The 18,096-nt window shown below is 37.3% G+C and overlaps 4 protein-coding genes and 1 long non-coding RNA gene across 6 annotated transcripts in view; 2 read left to right on the forward strand and 3 right to left on the reverse strand.

The window, feature by feature from the left end:
* LOC138402988 (uncharacterized) overlaps positions 1–18,096 on the reverse strand; it is a 320,130-nt gene that overhangs the window by 133,991 nt on the left and 168,043 nt on the right. The gene's annotated exons all lie outside the window — the stretch shown is intronic.
* Positions 1–18,096, reverse strand: part of Lim3 (Lim3 homeobox protein) — an 83,469-nt gene that overhangs the window by 64,023 nt on the left and 1,350 nt on the right. The gene's annotated exons all lie outside the window — the stretch shown is intronic.
* LOC117986187 (aromatic-L-amino-acid decarboxylase-like) lies at positions 1,349–6,548 on the forward strand. The gene is made up of 5 exons (XM_034973029.2): positions 1,349–1,681; positions 4,141–4,261; positions 4,808–4,921; positions 5,077–5,196; positions 5,288–6,548. Exons 1-5 carry the CDS (start codon positions 1,602–1,604, stop codon positions 6,356–6,358), a joined length of 1,506 nt encoding a protein of 501 aa, XP_034828920.1. The 5' UTR covers positions 1,349–1,601; the 3' UTR covers positions 6,359–6,548.
* Positions 7,340–10,363, reverse strand: LOC138402449 (uncharacterized). The gene is made up of 3 exons (XM_069499078.1): positions 10,282–10,363; positions 8,116–10,168; positions 7,340–7,540 (listed from the first exon to the last, which is right to left on the reverse strand). The coding sequence occupies exons 2-3, from the start codon at positions 8,279–8,281 to the stop codon at positions 7,416–7,418; spliced, it is 291 nt and encodes a 96-aa protein (XP_069355179.1). The 5' UTR covers positions 8,282–10,168; positions 10,282–10,363; the 3' UTR covers positions 7,340–7,415.
* On the forward strand, positions 10,298–15,482 carry LOC117996584 (aromatic-L-amino-acid decarboxylase-like). Of its 2 annotated transcripts, XM_034984683.2 has the most exons (5): positions 10,298–10,534; positions 12,025–12,145; positions 12,674–12,787; positions 13,384–13,503; positions 13,637–15,482. In XM_034984683.2, exons 1-5 carry the CDS (start codon positions 10,455–10,457, stop codon positions 14,753–14,755), a joined length of 1,554 nt encoding a protein of 517 aa, XP_034840574.1. In that variant the 5' UTR covers positions 10,298–10,454; the 3' UTR covers positions 14,756–15,482. The 2 variants fall into 2 exon arrangements, with proteins under 2 accessions (XP_034840574.1, XP_069357577.1); XM_069501476.1 differs by lacking the exon at positions 12,674–12,787.

Here is an 18,096-nt window from a genome sequence, read left to right on the forward strand (position 1 = left end):
TATTTTTATACCTACCATTACATTAATGCTTTAATTTAGGTACATAATTCTTTACAGTTGTAAACTGTACGACGTAGGCACTTAGTTACACTACCTTAATTATAATAAATCTACAAATGAGAGCTAAACTACGTTTGTTTAGGCTTTGTAGCTCACTAGAAATAAACGAGCTCCTAGCTTAGAGAAGGCATAACGTACGTCAAGTGAAAGGAACTGGGCACTGCACCAGACGTACCTACCTATACCTAATATTAATATATACTTCAGTACTTACTCTCACCACAGCTAAGATAAATAATTACACTAAGGACCGTTTATTGCCCACGCTCAATAGCTACTTTACCACTTTTTACACCTGTGAAAGTACATAAATATGGAAGCTCAGGTGTTTCATTAATAGTGATCTGTATTTACCAACATACAAATAAATAAAATAAAAGTGTTTATATAGGAACAATTATGTGCACCATTTATCTTTGCTTAGGTACCTACATGTTAACAAAATCAAACATTTTTATTTTTATTTTTATCTGACTTCTATCTGGGAATTTTCGAAACGACTGAACTGATATTGATGAAACTTTCGCTGACAGTTAGCTAGGATTAAGAAGCATGCACGCTATTTTAACAAAACCCCAAATTCACGCGGCCAAAGTCGTGGACAAAATTGGTAGTAATTTATAATATACATTTCGCTATCAGATGGCTATGGGCCGGTAATTGGTTGATCGTGATGAATAATCACGATCAACCAATTACCGGCCCACTACTGAGCACAGGTCTCCTCTCAGAGTAAGAAGGGTTTAGACCATAGTCTGCCACGCTGGCCCAATGCGGATTGGTAGACTTCACACACCTTTGAGAACATGAAGAACTCTCAGACATGCCGGTTTCCTCACGATATAATTAAAAACGCACATAACTTCGAAAAGTTAGAGGTGCGTGCCCGGGATCGAACCTCCGACTTCCGATTAGGAGGCGGATGTGTTAAACACTAGTCTATCACAGCTTTTTCTCTCTCTTCAGATTGTTGGGAAATGAGAAATGTCGGACAAAAATCTTAGATGTTTGGCACAACATTCTTTACCTTTACCTTTGAAGTTTAGCTTTGGTATCATGATTATAGGCTTATCTTCTTTTAATTTCAAACATTGCCAAACATTAATTTATGTAGGTACCTAAGAGCTAAGTCTCTACAATCTACACTTTTTTATTATTATTATCATAGGATTGACTGAAATTCAATCCCAGTCAATTCTGTTAAAAATTATTATTCGACGTTAGGTACATACTCACTTACACATTTTGCTGCGATTCATTATACCTACTTAGTATTTCGCTTTTACTATAACACTGGGTACTTCCGCAGATTGCTGCATTTACAACCAAATGACTATAGAAAGCTGCGAAGCGCATAATATAAACCCGCATCGCAATAAGTTGTTTCACCATTGTCTCGCCAAACGTCCTTCCAGCCTCAAGTGCCAGATAATAAGTATATTTTCATAAAGAAATCACCACTGTTGGTGGGCGATATTGGTTGTTTTCTATGAATAATAAACACATAATTCGTGATTAAAGTTCGACAAGTGAAGTGTGCCATGGATTCCCAGCAATTTCGGGAGTGCGGGCGAGCGGTAATCGACATGCTGGCGGATTACTACGACAATATACGGAACAGGTAAATAAATCTATTACCCACATTATAATTGAGGATCAGGCGAAAGAAACGGTGTAAGTGCATGAAATAAAATTTTACACGAGGACCAAAAACCGAACGAAAGCTGTTGAGACTAAGTACTGTGATTTTACAGTTTTGATAGATATCATGAACTTTGGATTCGATTTCAGTACAGTTTTAGGTCGTTTTGCGTGAAAATAAGTTCAGATGTGATTCAGTGGGCTAAAAAGATCCGCGTCAAATAAAGTATATTGATCAAAAATGTAATTATTAAACAGTTTGGTTCTCCAGCTCCTCAATTTTCCCATTATGAATGCTTGTTTACGTAATTAAAAGATGTTGGAAAAATACTTATAAGTAGGTAGTGTTTATCTTTATATTCTATTATTTATCTATTTCATACAAAATAGTCCCACATTATCCACAAGTCAATGTAGGCAAAGTCTGTCTATGGGTCCGGTGCCGAAATTTTAAACTCTGCCATGACTAAAAAGTGAAAAGAATCCAATAGTTAATAAGTACTTACGCTGTAAAATAAAGTTATCAATACAGATAAGCTGCCTTTGCACCAGACATGTGTTAATAGTTAATAGCACTAGTTAATAACGCTTAGCAAGACATATTGTGTAGATATCAACCAATAGGATCGTTTGATTTCCATAGATTAGCTTAGCTAAAGGGTTCATTCAACGAAGCTAAGATTTTTACATACATACTCGTTGAAGCGAGAAATGCCAGCTAAGAATTCGTGCTGTGGATGCGCGAGTATTGTGGCTGGCTATGTGAAGTACAGAGTGGAGCCGAGTATACGACATGTCTATTACGTAGTTAGCGCGTGTAATTGCATTGCATCACTTAGTTCGCTCGCGTCGCGCATCTTTTGTCTCACAGCCGCGTAGCGCAAAGGGCTTCTCCATAGCATCGTGGAAATTGTTTCGCAACTTATCTTAACCTCGCTCACCACTTAGCTCTATCTCATACATCTCTGATGGGAAGGCAGCCTATAAGGATCGTTTTTGCAACATTGAAGAAAAAATTCGCCGTAGCTTCGCTCACGCTATCATTTTTTAATTAAATGATTATTTCAATTATTCATTTTAGGATCTTACAGGATCACTTTGTTGTCTGTCTGTCCGTCTGTCAGTCAAGAGACCTACATGGGTACTTCCCATTGACCTAGAATCATGAAATTTCTAGGTAGGTATAATCTTATAGCTGACATTTGGGGAAAAGTCGGTTTTTAAGTCTAATAAATAAAAATAAAATAAAAAAGCCGTTTATTCCTATTATATATAGTTCACAATGATGTTAGTTTTGTTAATTACAATATATTTCTGTATTCTTAAATTGCTAAGTTGTTAGTAGGTATTGTTAGTAGATAGGTAGGTACAGAGTTTGTTATATACATATAACAAAAACAGAAAAATAAAATGTAAAATAAAAACGTATGTTATGAGATATGGGCCCCTTCTCGGGTAAAGGCCTCCTCCAACTTCTTCCAATTCTCTCTCTTTTTGCCGAGATCCATCCAGTTTTCCCCTGCTGTTTTTATGATGTCATCAGTCCACCGTTTGTTTGGCCTTCCAACATCCCTTTTGCCTTCCGGTCCTGTCCACCGTGTGGTTTGGATTGTCCACCTTTTAAGTCTAATAAGCGTAACATAAAATATATAGTGCAAGATCCCTGTAGCGCCAGACCTGCCTTATTTTCTGAGTAACAAAATGTATGGGATAGAAGTAGTCGTTGTATGTTTCAATCATTAACGTTCGCATATTTGCTAACTTGGACCAAAGGGCCAACTTACTGACTGACTGCGCAATCTGTCGGCAGTTGCAGGCAGTTGCGATGTAGTGGTGTCAACTGCATTCTACACACAGTTCTTGCAGTCAGCTTACCGTCTAAATCCAGTCCGTCGCTTCAGACCGTAAAGTATTTTTTACCTAGGTTCTCGTAATAATCTTCATAGTGTCTATTGATTTCTGCCTTTACTTTTCCTATAGCAATATGACGCGGAAACGATTTCTATATTATCGCTCACTAATATTATATGGATGAGCTGGTTAGTGCCCACCCCGTGTCCCACCCATTGAAATGCGTTTCATTTCGCCTTCGTTTGTTTAATTTTAGCTATTTTTGGCTGCTCCAATATTGCTTTGGATAAAGCTCCATGTCATAAACGTCGTTTATTTTATACTTGATGATGCCCGCGACTTCATCCGCGCAAATTTAGATTTTTTTTAATCCCGAGGGAACTCTTTGATTTTCCGGGATAAAAAGTAGCCTATGGCCTTCCGTGAAACATAATCTATCTCTGTACCAAACTTCGTCAAAATCGGTTTAACGGGTCGGCCGTGAAAAGCTAGCAGACAGACAGACAGACACACTTTCGCATTTATAATATTAATATGGATACTTTCAGCAGGTACGCAGTAATACATAAAAAAATATTATTATTACAGAAACGTATTGCCATCTGTAGAACCAGGATATCTGATAAAATCTGCACCAGAGAATGCTCCAGAGCAGCCCGAGGAATGGGAAAGCGTCCTTAAAGATTTTTGTGAAACAGTCATGCCTGGTGTAAGTAAAAACATTTATACAATTATACAATACAATACAATTATTTATTTGCATAATGTGTGTACTCGTACATAAGGTGTTAAATCTTATAAACATAGTCCAGCACATTAGACATGTCGGCGCGGCGTACAAATAAAGTAGACAGTTGAGATTATTAAATAAGTATAAATATTTTTTTATAAAATACAGGCAAATCATAAAATTAAACTTAGTAAGTACGAGTATATCTGTTCAATTATTAATAACTAGATGATGCCCGCGACTTCGTCCGCGTGGATTTAGGTTTCTAAAAATCCCGTGGGAACTCTTTGATTTTCGGCGGGCATAAGCTAGTGCAATAGATATCTCCGATACATATTGCATAGGTATAGGTACATACTCAAATATGTAGACATTGTAAGGAATGACAACAAACTATTAGGACTATAACCTACAATTACTTAGATAGGTAGGTACTTCCCGATAATATGTTTAGTGGAAAAATGAAACAAGTATTAAATTATTATAGTATAACATTTATATTAATAGTTATCAGTTTTGTTACAGCTGACACATTGGCAATCCCCGCAATTCCATGCCTACTATCCTACAGGGGGTTCCTATGCCAGCACAATCGGGAGTCTCCTTTGTGATGGAATTGCAGTAATGGGATTCACGTGGGTTCGTAAGATTTGGCTATTTCTTGGCTAGTTCTAATTATTTTACTGTGAATAAGTTTTATTAAATATAACTTCTATACAGTTTTGATATTAATATATTAATATTATATTAATATTATTATTATATCTAAAAATAAATATTTTCTTATCTTATAGATAGCGAGCCCTGCATGCACTGAATTAGAAGTTGTAACTATGAACTGGCTTGGCAAACTACTGGGCTTACCTAAGGAATTTCTTAATTGCTCCGCTGGACCTGGTGGTGGAATTATCCAGGTTAGGGCGTATTTTAATATTACATAAATTAACGCAAAGTATAGGTACTTATCATAAGCAATATTCAAAAATTGTATTTTTTGTTTATCAGGGTTCTGCCAGTGAAGCAACACTTGTTGGATTATTAGCTGCAAAAGATAAAATGATTCGAAGACTTCTTGAAATTGATCCAGATTTAGATGAAGATTCAATAAAAACAAAATTTGTAGCATATACCTCCGACCAGTGCAACTCTTCTGTTGAAAAGGCTGGAGTCCTCGGGTCGATGAAAATGAGACTCTTGAAAACCGATCAAAACTGTAAATTGCGAGGAGAAACATTAAAGAAAGCTTTTGAGGAAGATAAAGCTCAAGGTCTCATACCGTGTTACGTCATTGCCAACGTGGGTACTACAGGTACTTGTGCGTATGATCCTCTTTATGAATTAGGACCTGTTTGTAAAGAAGAAAATGTTTGGTTGCATGTTGATGCTGCTTATGCCGGGGCTGCGTGTGTCTGTCCCGAATACAGACATATAATCAAAGGAATAGAATACGCAGACTCATTTGACGTAAACGTGCATAAATGGCTTCTTGTTAATTTTGATTGTTCGGCAATGTGGGTAAAAGACAGTTACGACTTGATTAATGCGTTTGACGTACAGCGCATTTACTTAGAGGATGTTAAATCAGAAGTAAGAGTGCCAGATTACAGACATTGGCAAATGCCTCTAGGTCGCAGATTTAGAGCACTTAAATTGTGGACGGTGCTGAAAATGTACGGTGCCGAAGGTCTACGAACTCACATCAGAAATCATATAACTCTGGCACAACATTTTGCTAAGTTAGTACGAGCAGATGAAAGATTCGTAGTAGAACCAGAACCAACTATGGGTTTAGTTTGCTTTAGACTTAAAAATGGTGATAAATTAACCAAACAATTACTTGAAAATTTAACAGCCAAAAAAGAAGTGTTCATGGTTGCGTGCACGTATAGGAGTCGATACGTTATTCGATTTGTTATTTGTTCACGGTTTTCTACAAAAGAAGATATTGAAGTTAGTTGGAATATTATTACAAAGGAAGTAAATCGCTTAGTATGCCCTACTCAGGTAAAAAGCAAATCTCAGTCTATTACATCTATTGATTTTGAAACTGTTACTATCTCTGAAAAGTCTAAATGAACAATCCTGTTACCTACTAAGTAATATTGTATTGTAATGTAGTGAGTATTTGATGATTTCTTAGGGATTGGAACAAAAGATAACATAATGAAATAAAACCAGTGTTAGAATCTGACTATGATTTATTTGAAGAAATAATATGGATGACATTAATAAGTTATTATAATTAAATAAATAGGTATAAACCTTATCCAATGTAGCTTTATTCTCACCTGATAACTTAGAAATCTAAGGCTTCGTAATTTTGTATTAAACGTTCTGCTGGACACCTAGGTAGGTATGTATATCCATCTAATTGACCAGCGAATAAGTAAGAAAATTGTAATAAACAATATTGGCTACAACAAACTATTATGCATCATCATCATCAACAGCAACCCATCGCTGGTTGACTACTGAGGACGGGTCTCCTCTCAGAATAAGAAGGCCATAATTCACCACGTTTGGTAAGTGAGGATTGGCAAACAATAAATATGGAGTGTCAATAGTTTCATACTAAGGCAAAATGAAATCTGAAAAGTCGTAATAGATTCAAATCCTATCCCCATCTGACTAATAGTCTTTCCTACTCCAAGCCCAAGTTTACGCTTAGATGGAGGGGAAAGGGAGAATACCTATAGGTACTTATTAAAGTTCAAAATGAGGACCTTTTTTTAAATTAGGATACAAGTTAGCCCTTGACAACAATCTCACCTGGTGGTAAGTGATGATACAATCTAAGATGATGCGGGTTAACCTGGAAGGGGTATGACAGTTTTTTTTACTAAGCCTATACATACCCCTTTGGTTTCTGCACGTCATTGTAACGGAACGCTAAATCCGTGGCGGAACGGCTTTGCCGGTAGGGTGGTAACTAGCCACGGCCGAAGCCTCCCACCAGACAAAATTAAATAATATCTATAATAATATCTAATACTTAATAGTATCTTTTAATAAAAATAAAAAATTTAGTACAAAAATAACTTTGAACTGCAGTCAAGGGCTAGCTTGTATCTGAATAAAAAATAAATAATATGAATTTCTTAAACTAGGTAAAGTAAAGAGGTTACATATTATATTAAATGCAGCTACATGTACCCCTAACGCATAAGCCATAAGAATATCCTTTAAGTATACAATGCGGCTGGCAGCTGGAGTCTTCCGTTGCCTCTTCGTAAGGACACGTCACACGGCCTGGGATTCCTACAATGTAATTACGAAAAAATGAATGGTGAGTATATTTACTTACACTAATATACCTACCTAACTAATGACAAATTATTGGAAGTTTTGTCATTTGTGACTTCGGAAATGTTGAGTATAGGTATGAGTCAATTGGAGTCAGCAGTACCTAGGCACATCATCGTGATTTTGATTCTTGTTTATTACTTACTAGCAGTTGCCCGCGACTTCGTCAACGCAAATTTTCTGGTTTCTCATAAGCACCTCGCGGATATTAAGATGAAAATACGAGGTTATGAACCCGCTATTGGAATTTTACATGTAGGTACCTACCTACAGTAGAATAAACTACTATATTCAGTATATACTACTTACTACTACTATTATACTATACTACTTATCCTGACTGACTATGATTTTATAAAAATGTCTGTCTGTCTGTCTGTCAGACCAACAGACAGACAGACGTCTGTCTGTTGGTCTGTCAAGTTGCGGGGATAAGTTATAACTTATAATATAATTAAACACTTAATTAAAAGCACGTATCCGACATGTAGGTAGATACCTACCTAATAAGCATGTTGGTTCACACTTACCAAATTGAGAGCTTGTTTCTGTTGGAATGACTTTCATTTTCGTCAAGTCTGGATTTTTTGACACCGTTTCGAATTTCACCACGCTACCATCCCGTGGAAGTGCATTCGTATACTCTAAACAAATTGCAGCCATAATGAAGAATGAACAAATTCCTTTGAAATCCATTATTAGGTACGAAGAATGTATCAATTAAAAAAATATTAGTGTACGCTGTGAGAGTAACGTCTGCACTAGGAAACTAAGCCGAAGCACTGTGGTTAATACGTGTATCAAACACAAAATGAAATGCATTTGAGTGAGGTCAATATAAACGGCTTCCTTTCCTACATAACTGCATAATATAATAGGTATGAGTCACACATAGTGACTCGTAGTTCCAAGTAGGTAGGTACATGGTAAAAAATCTGTGATAGCCTATTATAGTGGTTAAGACGTCGGCCTTCCTGTTGGAGGGTCCGGGGTTCGAACCTGGGCACGCACCTCTAACTCTTCGGTGTTTTAAGCAATTAAATAAATATCACTTGCTTTAACGGTGAAGGAAAACATCGTGAGGAAACCTGCATGCCTGAGAGTTCTACATAATGTTCTCAAAAGTGTGTGAGGTCTGCCAATCCGCACTTGGCCAGCGTGGTGGACTATGGGCAAACCCTTCTCATTCTGAGACGAGATCCGTGCTCAGCCGGTGATGGCTGATCATGATGATGATGACACGGTGCCACTTACAATAATAATATGTCAAGACTCTACCACCCCAATTCGAAAAGCAGATCCTACTGATGAAAGAATCATCATCATCATCATCATCATCACCAACCGATAGACGTCCACGGCTGGACATAGTCTGTTGTACGGACTTCCACACGCCATCGCCACGGTCTTGCGTCGCCTGAATCCACCGGCTCCCTGCGACTCGTCTGATGTCGTCCGTCCACCTAGTGCGGGCCCCCCCGCACTAGGTGGACGGACGACGCGTAGGTAAATTTCTAGTATCATAATATTGCTCCTATCAAAAAGTTATGAGTAGTTATAGTTAACAAAAAGTCCGCGATGGCATTATTGACTTACAATAGGTAATCATTTTTATGCGGGAAAACTAATCTCATGGGAAACCAGAAATTTTACGCGGACGAAGTCGCGCGCTACTACTAGTAGGTATAAAATAAAGATAAACATCAATATCAATGGAATTTTTCCCCCACCTGATTAAACGAAACACTCTTTCATCCATTCTCTCAACAAAGTCAATGTTTCCGCGTAGGTACCTACCTACCTACCTACGGCCAAAAAGCAGACAAATTACACAAATAAAGCTAATTTATAAATAAGTAGGTAATAATATGCGCACGTAATATTATGTTCACACAGTTTGTTTTTACAGCCTGACTTAATGTAACGAGAAATGTTCTGTCGTAAAAATATACCTGTACAGAATTTTGATCATCATCATCATCATCATTATCAATCGATAGATGTCTATTGCTGAAAATAGGTTTCTTGTAGGGACTTCTACACGCCACGGTCTTGTGCCACCTGAATCCAGCGGCTGGCTGCGACTCCTTTTGACGTCGTCTGTCCACCTAGTGGGGTGGTCTTCCAACACTGCGCTTTCGGGTGCGACATTGCCATTCTAGCACCTTGGGATCCCAACTATATATCTAAGTATCAATTTTTCGAACTATGTGCCCTACCCATTGGCCATTGCCACTTCAGCTTCGCAATCCGCTAAGCTATGTTGGTTACTCTGGTTCTTCAATGGACCTCCTCATAACTGATTTGATCACGTAGAAAAATTCCTTCTTCTGCTTCTCCATCGCCCGCTGAGTGACTCTGAGCTTTTTATGAGGCCTATAGTTAGCGAACATGTCGCGGGTCCAATGTCATCTCTGGCAACCCGCACTGTTCAAATTTGGTCTTCAAGCTTTAAGGAATTTTGGACGGTAAGACATCTCGAAGCTGCCTGAACGCTGCCCGGCCGAGTTGGATGCGGCTAACCTCTTGCTCAAAATTGGATCTACCTAGCTGGATTGTGTGTCCCAGATTTCAGGGTGACCCCTAAAAACAAAAAATACTTAATGTGAGAATTTAATTGTCTTAATTGAAATACTTATTTAGGAGCCGGATTCACCTAGCCTATATATCAAAGTAGGTAAATTTCAAGCCCATACCTATTTAAACCTCCAACGCGATAACCAGTCATATCATTGTCTCACCATACGTCTATTGCGCTCCATGTGCTAATTAGCTTACCTATCATTAAAATAAAATATTTAAGTACGTGATACATAATAATATACTTAATAAAAAGTGTTTTTCGTAAATAAGTGCAGTGAAGTGCGCCATGGATTCCCAGCAATTTCGGGACTGCGCTAAAACAGTTGTTGATATGTTGGCCGATTATTACGATAATATAAGAGATAGGTAAATAATTAAATATACTCGTAGATTAGTATAAATTGGATGCATTTCAAGAACCGGCGTATTTTAAGTCATTAACCAAAAACCAGCCAAGTGCAAGTCGGACTCGCGCACCGAGGGTTCCGTACTACAGAAGAAGTAAAATTTTGTAGAGTTGTTTGTTAATATCAAAAAAACTATGATAGGGCATTAATTGTATGTTTTCTGTACATTAGTTAACTTCTATTGACCATAATTATTTCAGATTTTTCGATTGGGAAACTTCGGAGATAAAGCGGGAGGAACGATATTTTTTTCGATATTTTCCACGATAAATTAAAAACTATCTTGTATAAACGATGACGTGGTTAGTTAATAAGGTTTATTTAAGTTTGTATGTTATCGAGTTTAATCTACTTTGTAATATTTTATAGGACTCTTTATGCATAAAAATAAATGTAAGTACCTAAATCTAAGATATAGTTATCTTCCTCTGAAAATTGAAAATACTTATTATTAAGTCATGAACATATTTTATTTTTTATTGGTGATTTAACCACAAATTCACGATTTCGGATTTTTCCCTTTGTGCTACAAGACCTATACTTACTTGCTGAATTTCATAATTCTAGGTCAACGGCAAGTACCTAACCTATAGGTTTTCTTGACAGACACGACAGACAGACGGACAGATGGACAGAAATACATCATCTGTGAAAATTTCAACTGTCTAACTATCACGGTTCATGAGATACGGTCTGGTGACAGACGGACGCACAGCGGCGTCTTAGTAACGGGATCCTGTTTTACCCTTTGAGTAAGGAACCCTAAAAATAGTAATAAGTTACAATATTGATAGAATCGTGTACCTAATTAAAACCTACTTTATGTCTACACTTAATTAATGTAAAATGTATGGTATCCTTATTACTCGTACTCAGGTTAATTTTGTGATTGCCTGTATTTTTTTATTTTTTTATACTTAGTAATCTTAACTGTCTACTATATTAACATAGCCTAATGTGCTTGCCTATGTTTCTTAGATTGAACACCTTACGTACCTACCTACACAGTACACACATTATGCAAATAAAGAATTGCATTGTATTGTATTGTAAGTATTAAAGAATCTTGTCATAAGTATGAAGCTGTCCAGCAATTTTTATTAGTCCTCTATAGGCGTGCGGACAGTAAAGAGTATAATACGAAATCACCCCGTGGCAGGGTGATTACGTATCTCGCGACAGGCTTGCGACAGGCGTAAATCTCGCGCTTATTGCTGTCAAACGTCCGGCTAGAGAGAGACAGCAAATAGGCCACAAAGCAAATAAGAAGAAGAAGACGAGAGAAAGCAAATGAACGCATTGCTACTGCTGTCGCGTTGCTGTCGCTACTGCAACGTTTTACGTAATCACCCCGCCGATTACAGTCCTCTGTAATGAAATTCCATATTCTGTAATGAAGCAATTTCCGAGCAAGTGGAAGTAAAAGGAATTAACATCTTATTTTTACAGAAAAGTCTTGCCATCTGTAGAACCAGGATACTTCATAAAAACTGCGCCTGAGAACGCACCAGAGCAGCCAGAGCAATGGGAACACGTCCTCAAAGAGTTTTGTGAAACTGTAATGCCTGGAGTGAGTTACAAACGTATTCAGTGCCTTGTTCCTCTGCTAGTATATTGGTCTTTTATCCGCTCTCTCTCTCTCTCTCTTCATAAGTACTATAGCTTACTCCCACGACTTCATCCACGTGGACTACACAAATTTCAATCCCCTTAGGGATTGAATTTTCAAAAATCCTTTCTTAGCGGATTTCTACATCATAAATAGCTATCTGCATGCCAAATTTCAGCCCGATCGGTAGGTACAGTAGTTTGAGCTGTGCGTTGATAGATCAGTCAGTCAGTCAGTCATCTTTTCATTTTATATATTTAGATAAGACATCTCATCACCATCATTATCATCCGGTAGATGTTCATGCTGGGCCATAACCAGGCAGAGTACATATAATTGTGTTCTATTTTCTTCTCGCCACCATCTACCTTCTATACCAAAGCTTGTGAAAATTTAATCGAAAAACTCTCTAATTTTCTAAATTAAATTGGATGCAATACTTTATTTTTTTTAATAAATATTCTACGTAAATGTTAAATATTTTTATAGGTAACACATTGGCATTCGCCGCAATTTCATGCTTATTTTCCCCACGGGAGTTCATTTGGCAATATTATCGGAAGTCTCCTTAGTGAAGGAATAGCAGTAATGGGATTTACTTGGGTAAGTTGGAAAAACTTGTGGCAATTATACCTACCTATTAATTTACTAGCAGTTGCCCGCGACTTCGTCCACAACCCTTCGTCGCGGGCCAACACCGAATACACCGAATACTACGGGTCTCCTCTCAGCATTAGAAAGATATAGGCCACAGTCTGCCACTCTTGCTTAATGTGGATTGGCAGTTTGAGATATTCATATTAAATTAGTTCAAAGTTATTTTTGTAGATTTTTATTTTTATTAAAATAATATTAGGTATACTGTCATCATCATGATCAACCTATTAACAGCTCACTACTCAGCCAGGTCTCCTCTCAGAGTGAGAAGGGTTTAGGCCATAGTCGGGCATAGGAAATTGTTTTCACAAAAAAAGAGCTAAATGTTCCTAAGACAGTTTCCTTGTATCTCCTATTGTTTTGGACTTCCCCATACTGTCCCATTTAAAAAAACACACTGTATATCGCCTAACTTCACACAGCTTTCATAGATACGACTTTCATACAATCTTCCAACCCCTTAGGAATGGAACTTTGTAAAACCCTTTCTTAGCTGATGGATAAGTTCATGATATTATATTCTATTAAACCTATTCTTCCAGATAGCGAGCCCTGCGTGCACGGAGTTAGAAGTTGTAACTATGAACTGGCTTGGAAAGTTACTGGGTTTACCAGAGGAATTTCTAAATTGCTCTCCTGGACCTGGCGGTGGCATCATACAGGTAATCATCATATCGGCATCATAAAGTGTTCTTTGTTCACCTATTTTGGCTTAATGACACCTACCTACAGAATAATGTTCATAATCATTTACAAGTACCTACCTCTAAGTATTTGAATTTGATTTTTTTACAGGGTTCCGCTAGTGAAGCAGCTCTTGTTGGATTATTAGCTGCCAAAGATAAGATGGTTAGGAAGCTTCTGCGTTGTGACCCAGATATAGATACGGAATTAATAAAAACAAAATTCGTGGCATACGCCTCAGACCAGTGCAATTCTTGTATTGAAAAGGCCGGAGTTCTTGGCTCAATGAAAATGAGGCTTTTACAAAGTGATTTTAACTGTAAATTGCGTGGAGAGACATTAAGAAAAGCTTTTGAAGAGGACAAAGCTAAAGGTCTCATACCATGTTATGTTATCGCCAACTTAGGTACTACAGGCACTTGCGCTTTTGACCCGCTCTATGAATTGGGACCAGTTTGTAAAGAAGAAAGTGTGTGGTTGCATGTTGATGCTGCCTATGCTGGAGCCGCATGTATCTGCCCTGAATACAGATATATTATGAAAGGGATAGAGTACGTAGATTCTTTCGATGTGAACGTACACAAATGGCTTCTTGTAAGTTTTGATTGTTCTGCTATGTGGGTTAGGGACAGTTTTGATTTAATCAATGCATTTGATATGCAGCGCGTATATTTAGACGATGTTAAATTAGATGCAAAGGTGCCTCGATCAGAAGAAATAGTACCAGATTACCGACATTGGCAGATGCCTCTAGGTCGCAGGTTTAGATCACTTAAATTATGGACTGTGTTAAAAATTCACGGCGCAGAGGGTCTACGAAGTCACATCAGAAATCATATCACATTGGCAAATCATTTTGTGAATTTAGTACGAGCAGACGAAAGGTTCGTAGTGGAACCAGAACCAGCCATGGGGCTAGTTTGCTTCAGACTTAAAAATGGCGATAGTTCAACTAAACAGTTACTAAAAAATCTAACGGCTAAGAAAGAAATATTTATGGTAGCTTGTATGTACAGGGAACGATATGTTATTCGATTTGTCATTTGTTCGAGACTTACTACAAAAGAAGATGTTGAAGTAAGTTGGAATATGATTGCCAAGGAAGCTAGTCTCTTATCATGCCCTACTGAGAAAAAAAAGTCAATAAAAGCTACATCCAAGCGGCAACTATACTATCACAAAAGTATACCTATGGAAACTGTAAATAATTTCTGTGAAAGGTCTAAGTAGGGGATATTAGATAGTCCCCTACTAGATGATCCTCTTATTAGAGAAAACTCCTCATTTAAAGCATACCTATACCTACCTAATGCAAAAGCGTTAGATACCTACTATCTTACTATTTTGATGCGTAGGCAGGCACTTACTCAATATATCCTTCGTGGTTGGTGTGTGGTTATCTACTACCCGTGCAGTGGCGTAGCTTCCTAGGGGCTAGGCGGGGCAGTGCCCCGGGGCCCTAAAGCTCAGGGGGCCCTCGAATCCTTACCAAAAATTCTCGATCGAACTAAATTTTTGAAAATTTCTCCCATTTTCAAAATAAATATTATAATTCGAAAGTTACTAGGGAATTCCCCTAAATTCTTTCTGTAAATGTATTTGTATATTTAATATTTTTACTTGATAAAACCTAACCAGTTTAGAAAGCAGTGGGGCCCCATTTTTTGATTTGCCCCAGGGGCCTTGGTTACCTAGCTACGCCACTGTACCCGTGCGCATTAACATGGCACCTGGCTCGAAAACAACCCTCCTCTCGCTCTCGATCCGTTCAGCCGTTTTGTGATGTGATTGAGTAACAAACATCCATCCATCCAAATAATAATAAAATAAAATAGGTATATTAAGTACATTTTTTATTTCATTCGAGTCAGGTGCCATGTTTATTAGCGCGTGTAGTAACTAGTATATTTTATATTTTACCGTAAGCATTTAATAATAAAATAGACGAAAAATTGAAAAAAAATGTTTCTTTTATTCTTTATATTATGTACTAGACGATGCCCGTGACTTCGTCCGCGTGGATTTAGGTTTTTACAAATCCCGTGGGAACTCTTTTATTTTTCAAGATGTTGTAGTAGTGTAGCCTATCCTTCCCCGGTTAAACTGTTGGGCCGTAAAGACTAGCAGACAGACAGATAGGCGGACGTACCTACCTACCTAATGATTTTTTAATCGATAGCGAAACTTTGCAACAGCGTCCCATAAAAAAATTGATTCCAACTCCTCAATCCTGATGCTGTAGGGGACCTGATCACCAAAACCGATGGAATTTAGAAACTGTCGGTTACAAATTAATACTGGAGGTACCTACCAGTAAAGACTTTACCGTTGAGCTCGAGGACTCAACCCATGCTGTAAGGGGTTGATCATGGTGATTTAGAAACTGGCCTACTTACCTTAGTCGGTTAGAAAAATGAATTACTAAACCGACGGGATGCCGCTTGCTTCCAAATCCTACTAAAATTCCTATTTGCATTGAGCTTTGAAATCAGTAGATTACTTGCCAGCGGAATACCTAGCAGTGAAGAAGGCGGGTAGAGAGGAGCGAGGGGTGTAAAGGATCTACTTACGTGATTTTTGCATGAATATTACAGTTAAAAAGACGGAGAGTGACATAGTCTACTTTTATCCCGGAAAATCAAAAAGTTCCCACGGGATTTTTAAAATCCTTAATCTACGCGGACGAAGTCGCGGCCATCGGCTCGTTTTAAATAAAGTTTCATCTGTTTAATGAAAGCGCTGAGAGCAAGGTTAGGTACGTATAGTCCGCGTCAGGTGAAGATGGTAATCACAGACCAATAATGGTAGGTACTGTGTACACTTCGCTGTTCATCTCGGAATCAACTTAAAAGCTTTAACTAAATTACTTGTCTGGATGCGTGAAAACGCTTACTTAAAATTAAGTCGCTTAAAATTTAGTTAAAATGTACTATTTAACTCACGGAACAGAAAGAACAGTGGAAGTGCAATTCACCAAAATGACTATAGGAACCGCTGTCGCCAGACTCATACAAATATACCGATAGTCATATTATATTGCACTACAAAGAAACAAATCATTTGATTTGTCGTTTAAGTTTAGTCAAAACTAGCCTACGTCACAGATTTGGAAACAAACCCTGACGTTCTAGAAATAAGATTTATTTTGCTTTAGCGGAAGAACGTATTTACGAGCTATTGTCACACTCACGTCACACTAGATTCAATTGTCCAATTAATTCCGCTACTTGACCATAGATGGCGGTATTCTAAGTGGTAGCAATGGGCTACTTGACTCATATCTAATTTCGTCCAATAAATCATTATTTATTATAGTATTTTGCTCAAGACAACGAAATATATCAATAACAATTATTAAAAACGCAGGATGGATATATAAATCCAATTTAAAAAAATACAATTTTTATTTTTATTTGAAACGCTGTCAGCCATGATGTGACGTCATTAAATATGTAAACAAAGAAATGTCATTCCTATGTCACGCGGGGACTAACGTAGTATCCATATATATAAAATTTAGAGTCCTGACTAACTTATATATCAACGCACAGCCTAAACATCTAAACAGCGGGTCCTAGATACATGAAATTTGGTGAGTGTGTTCTTTGTAGGTAAAGAGAAGGTGTCCACTAGGAAAGGATTTTTTGAAATTCCACCCCTGAGTGGGTTAAATGGAGGTTTGAAATTTATGAAGTCCACGCGGGCGAAGTCACGAGCATAAGCTAGTTTTTATATATTTCTAAAAACTCATAGTAAACGTAAAAAAATATCGTTTCTCTTTATAAATTGAATAAGTTATTAAGTAAGACTTACAACAAAGTGATCTTTGCAAAAATAAATTTGGGTTGAAGTCGTTAGTCATATAGGATCCCTTTAAGCAAGTCTTTGCGTGTTACGTATATTTATTTCACTGGGCACTCTAATCCACAACTTTCCTGTGGTCTTTATCGATGCGTTTTTTACGTTCTCGGATGATACAATAACGATAATTACTATATTTTTCATGTAAACTAGTATAGAAGTCATGTTTATTAAACTTTGGGAGGTTATGCTGTTGTTTACAAATGCATGACGTCAGAGCACAGATAATCTATCGGCCAAACATGGCCGACAGTGTTTTCACCTGTCTAAGAAAAATATTTTTTTAAATTAAAGTTTTACGGTTTTTAGGGCGCAAAAAAATATAGTGTTAATTTTTTTGATATAATAGGACAAATATTAACCATTTAAGACCAACTTAAAAAAAGTGTCAAGTAGCCTATTATAAACTTAAGTACGTTAAACATATGGTTGACATTTGCGTGATCGGTCGATTTTTTTTCCTCCTCAGCTAAGGCCGCACCGCGTAGCTCAATGAATTACCTATCGATATCGATAGATACTCGTTATTTTGTTCATTCGCAAAAATAAAATTAAAAAGGTAATTATAAAATTGAATAAAAGTGCTGGTATGTATGCATGCCTTGCACAATAAATACTGCAACGTATGAAAATAGTTAAATTTTATTTATTGCCCTTGAAATAAAACATATTTGTTAAGAAACTGGCGTTTCGAAAGTCTTATTTATAAT

Source organism: Maniola hyperantus, chromosome 1 (assembly GCF_902806685.2).
Source record: "Maniola hyperantus chromosome 1, iAphHyp1.2, whole genome shotgun sequence".
NCBI classification, from domain to species: Eukaryota; Metazoa; Arthropoda; class Insecta; order Lepidoptera; family Nymphalidae; genus Maniola; species Maniola hyperantus.

Coding starts and splice junctions, on each gene's coding strand:
- LOC117986187 (XM_034973029.2), top strand. CDS start 1,602: ATGGATTCCCAGCAATTTCGGGAGTGCGGGCGAGCGGTAATCGACATG. Junction 4,262..4,807: donor GTGAAACAGTCATGCCTGGT/GTAAGTAAAAAC, acceptor GTTTTGTTACAG/CTGACACATTGGCAATCCCC. Junction 4,922..5,076: donor CAGTAATGGGATTCACGTGG/GTTCGTAAGATT, acceptor CTTATCTTATAG/ATAGCGAGCCCTGCATGCAC.
- LOC138402449 (XM_069499078.1), bottom strand. CDS start 8,281: ATGGATTTCAAAGGAATTTGTTCATTCTTCATTATGGCTGCAATTTGT. Junction 7,541..8,115: donor AGAAACAAGCTCTCAATTTG/GTAAGTGTGAAC, acceptor ATTACATTGTAG/GAATCCCAGGCCGTGTGACG.
- LOC117996584 (XM_034984683.2), top strand. CDS start 10,455: ATGGATTCCCAGCAATTTCGGGACTGCGCTAAAACAGTTGTTGATATG. Junction 12,788..13,383: donor CAGTAATGGGATTTACTTGG/GTAAGTTGGAAA, acceptor CTATTCTTCCAG/ATAGCGAGCCCTGCGTGCAC. Junction 13,504..13,636: donor CTGGCGGTGGCATCATACAG/GTAATCATCATA, acceptor ATTTTTTTACAG/GGTTCCGCTAGTGAAGCAGC.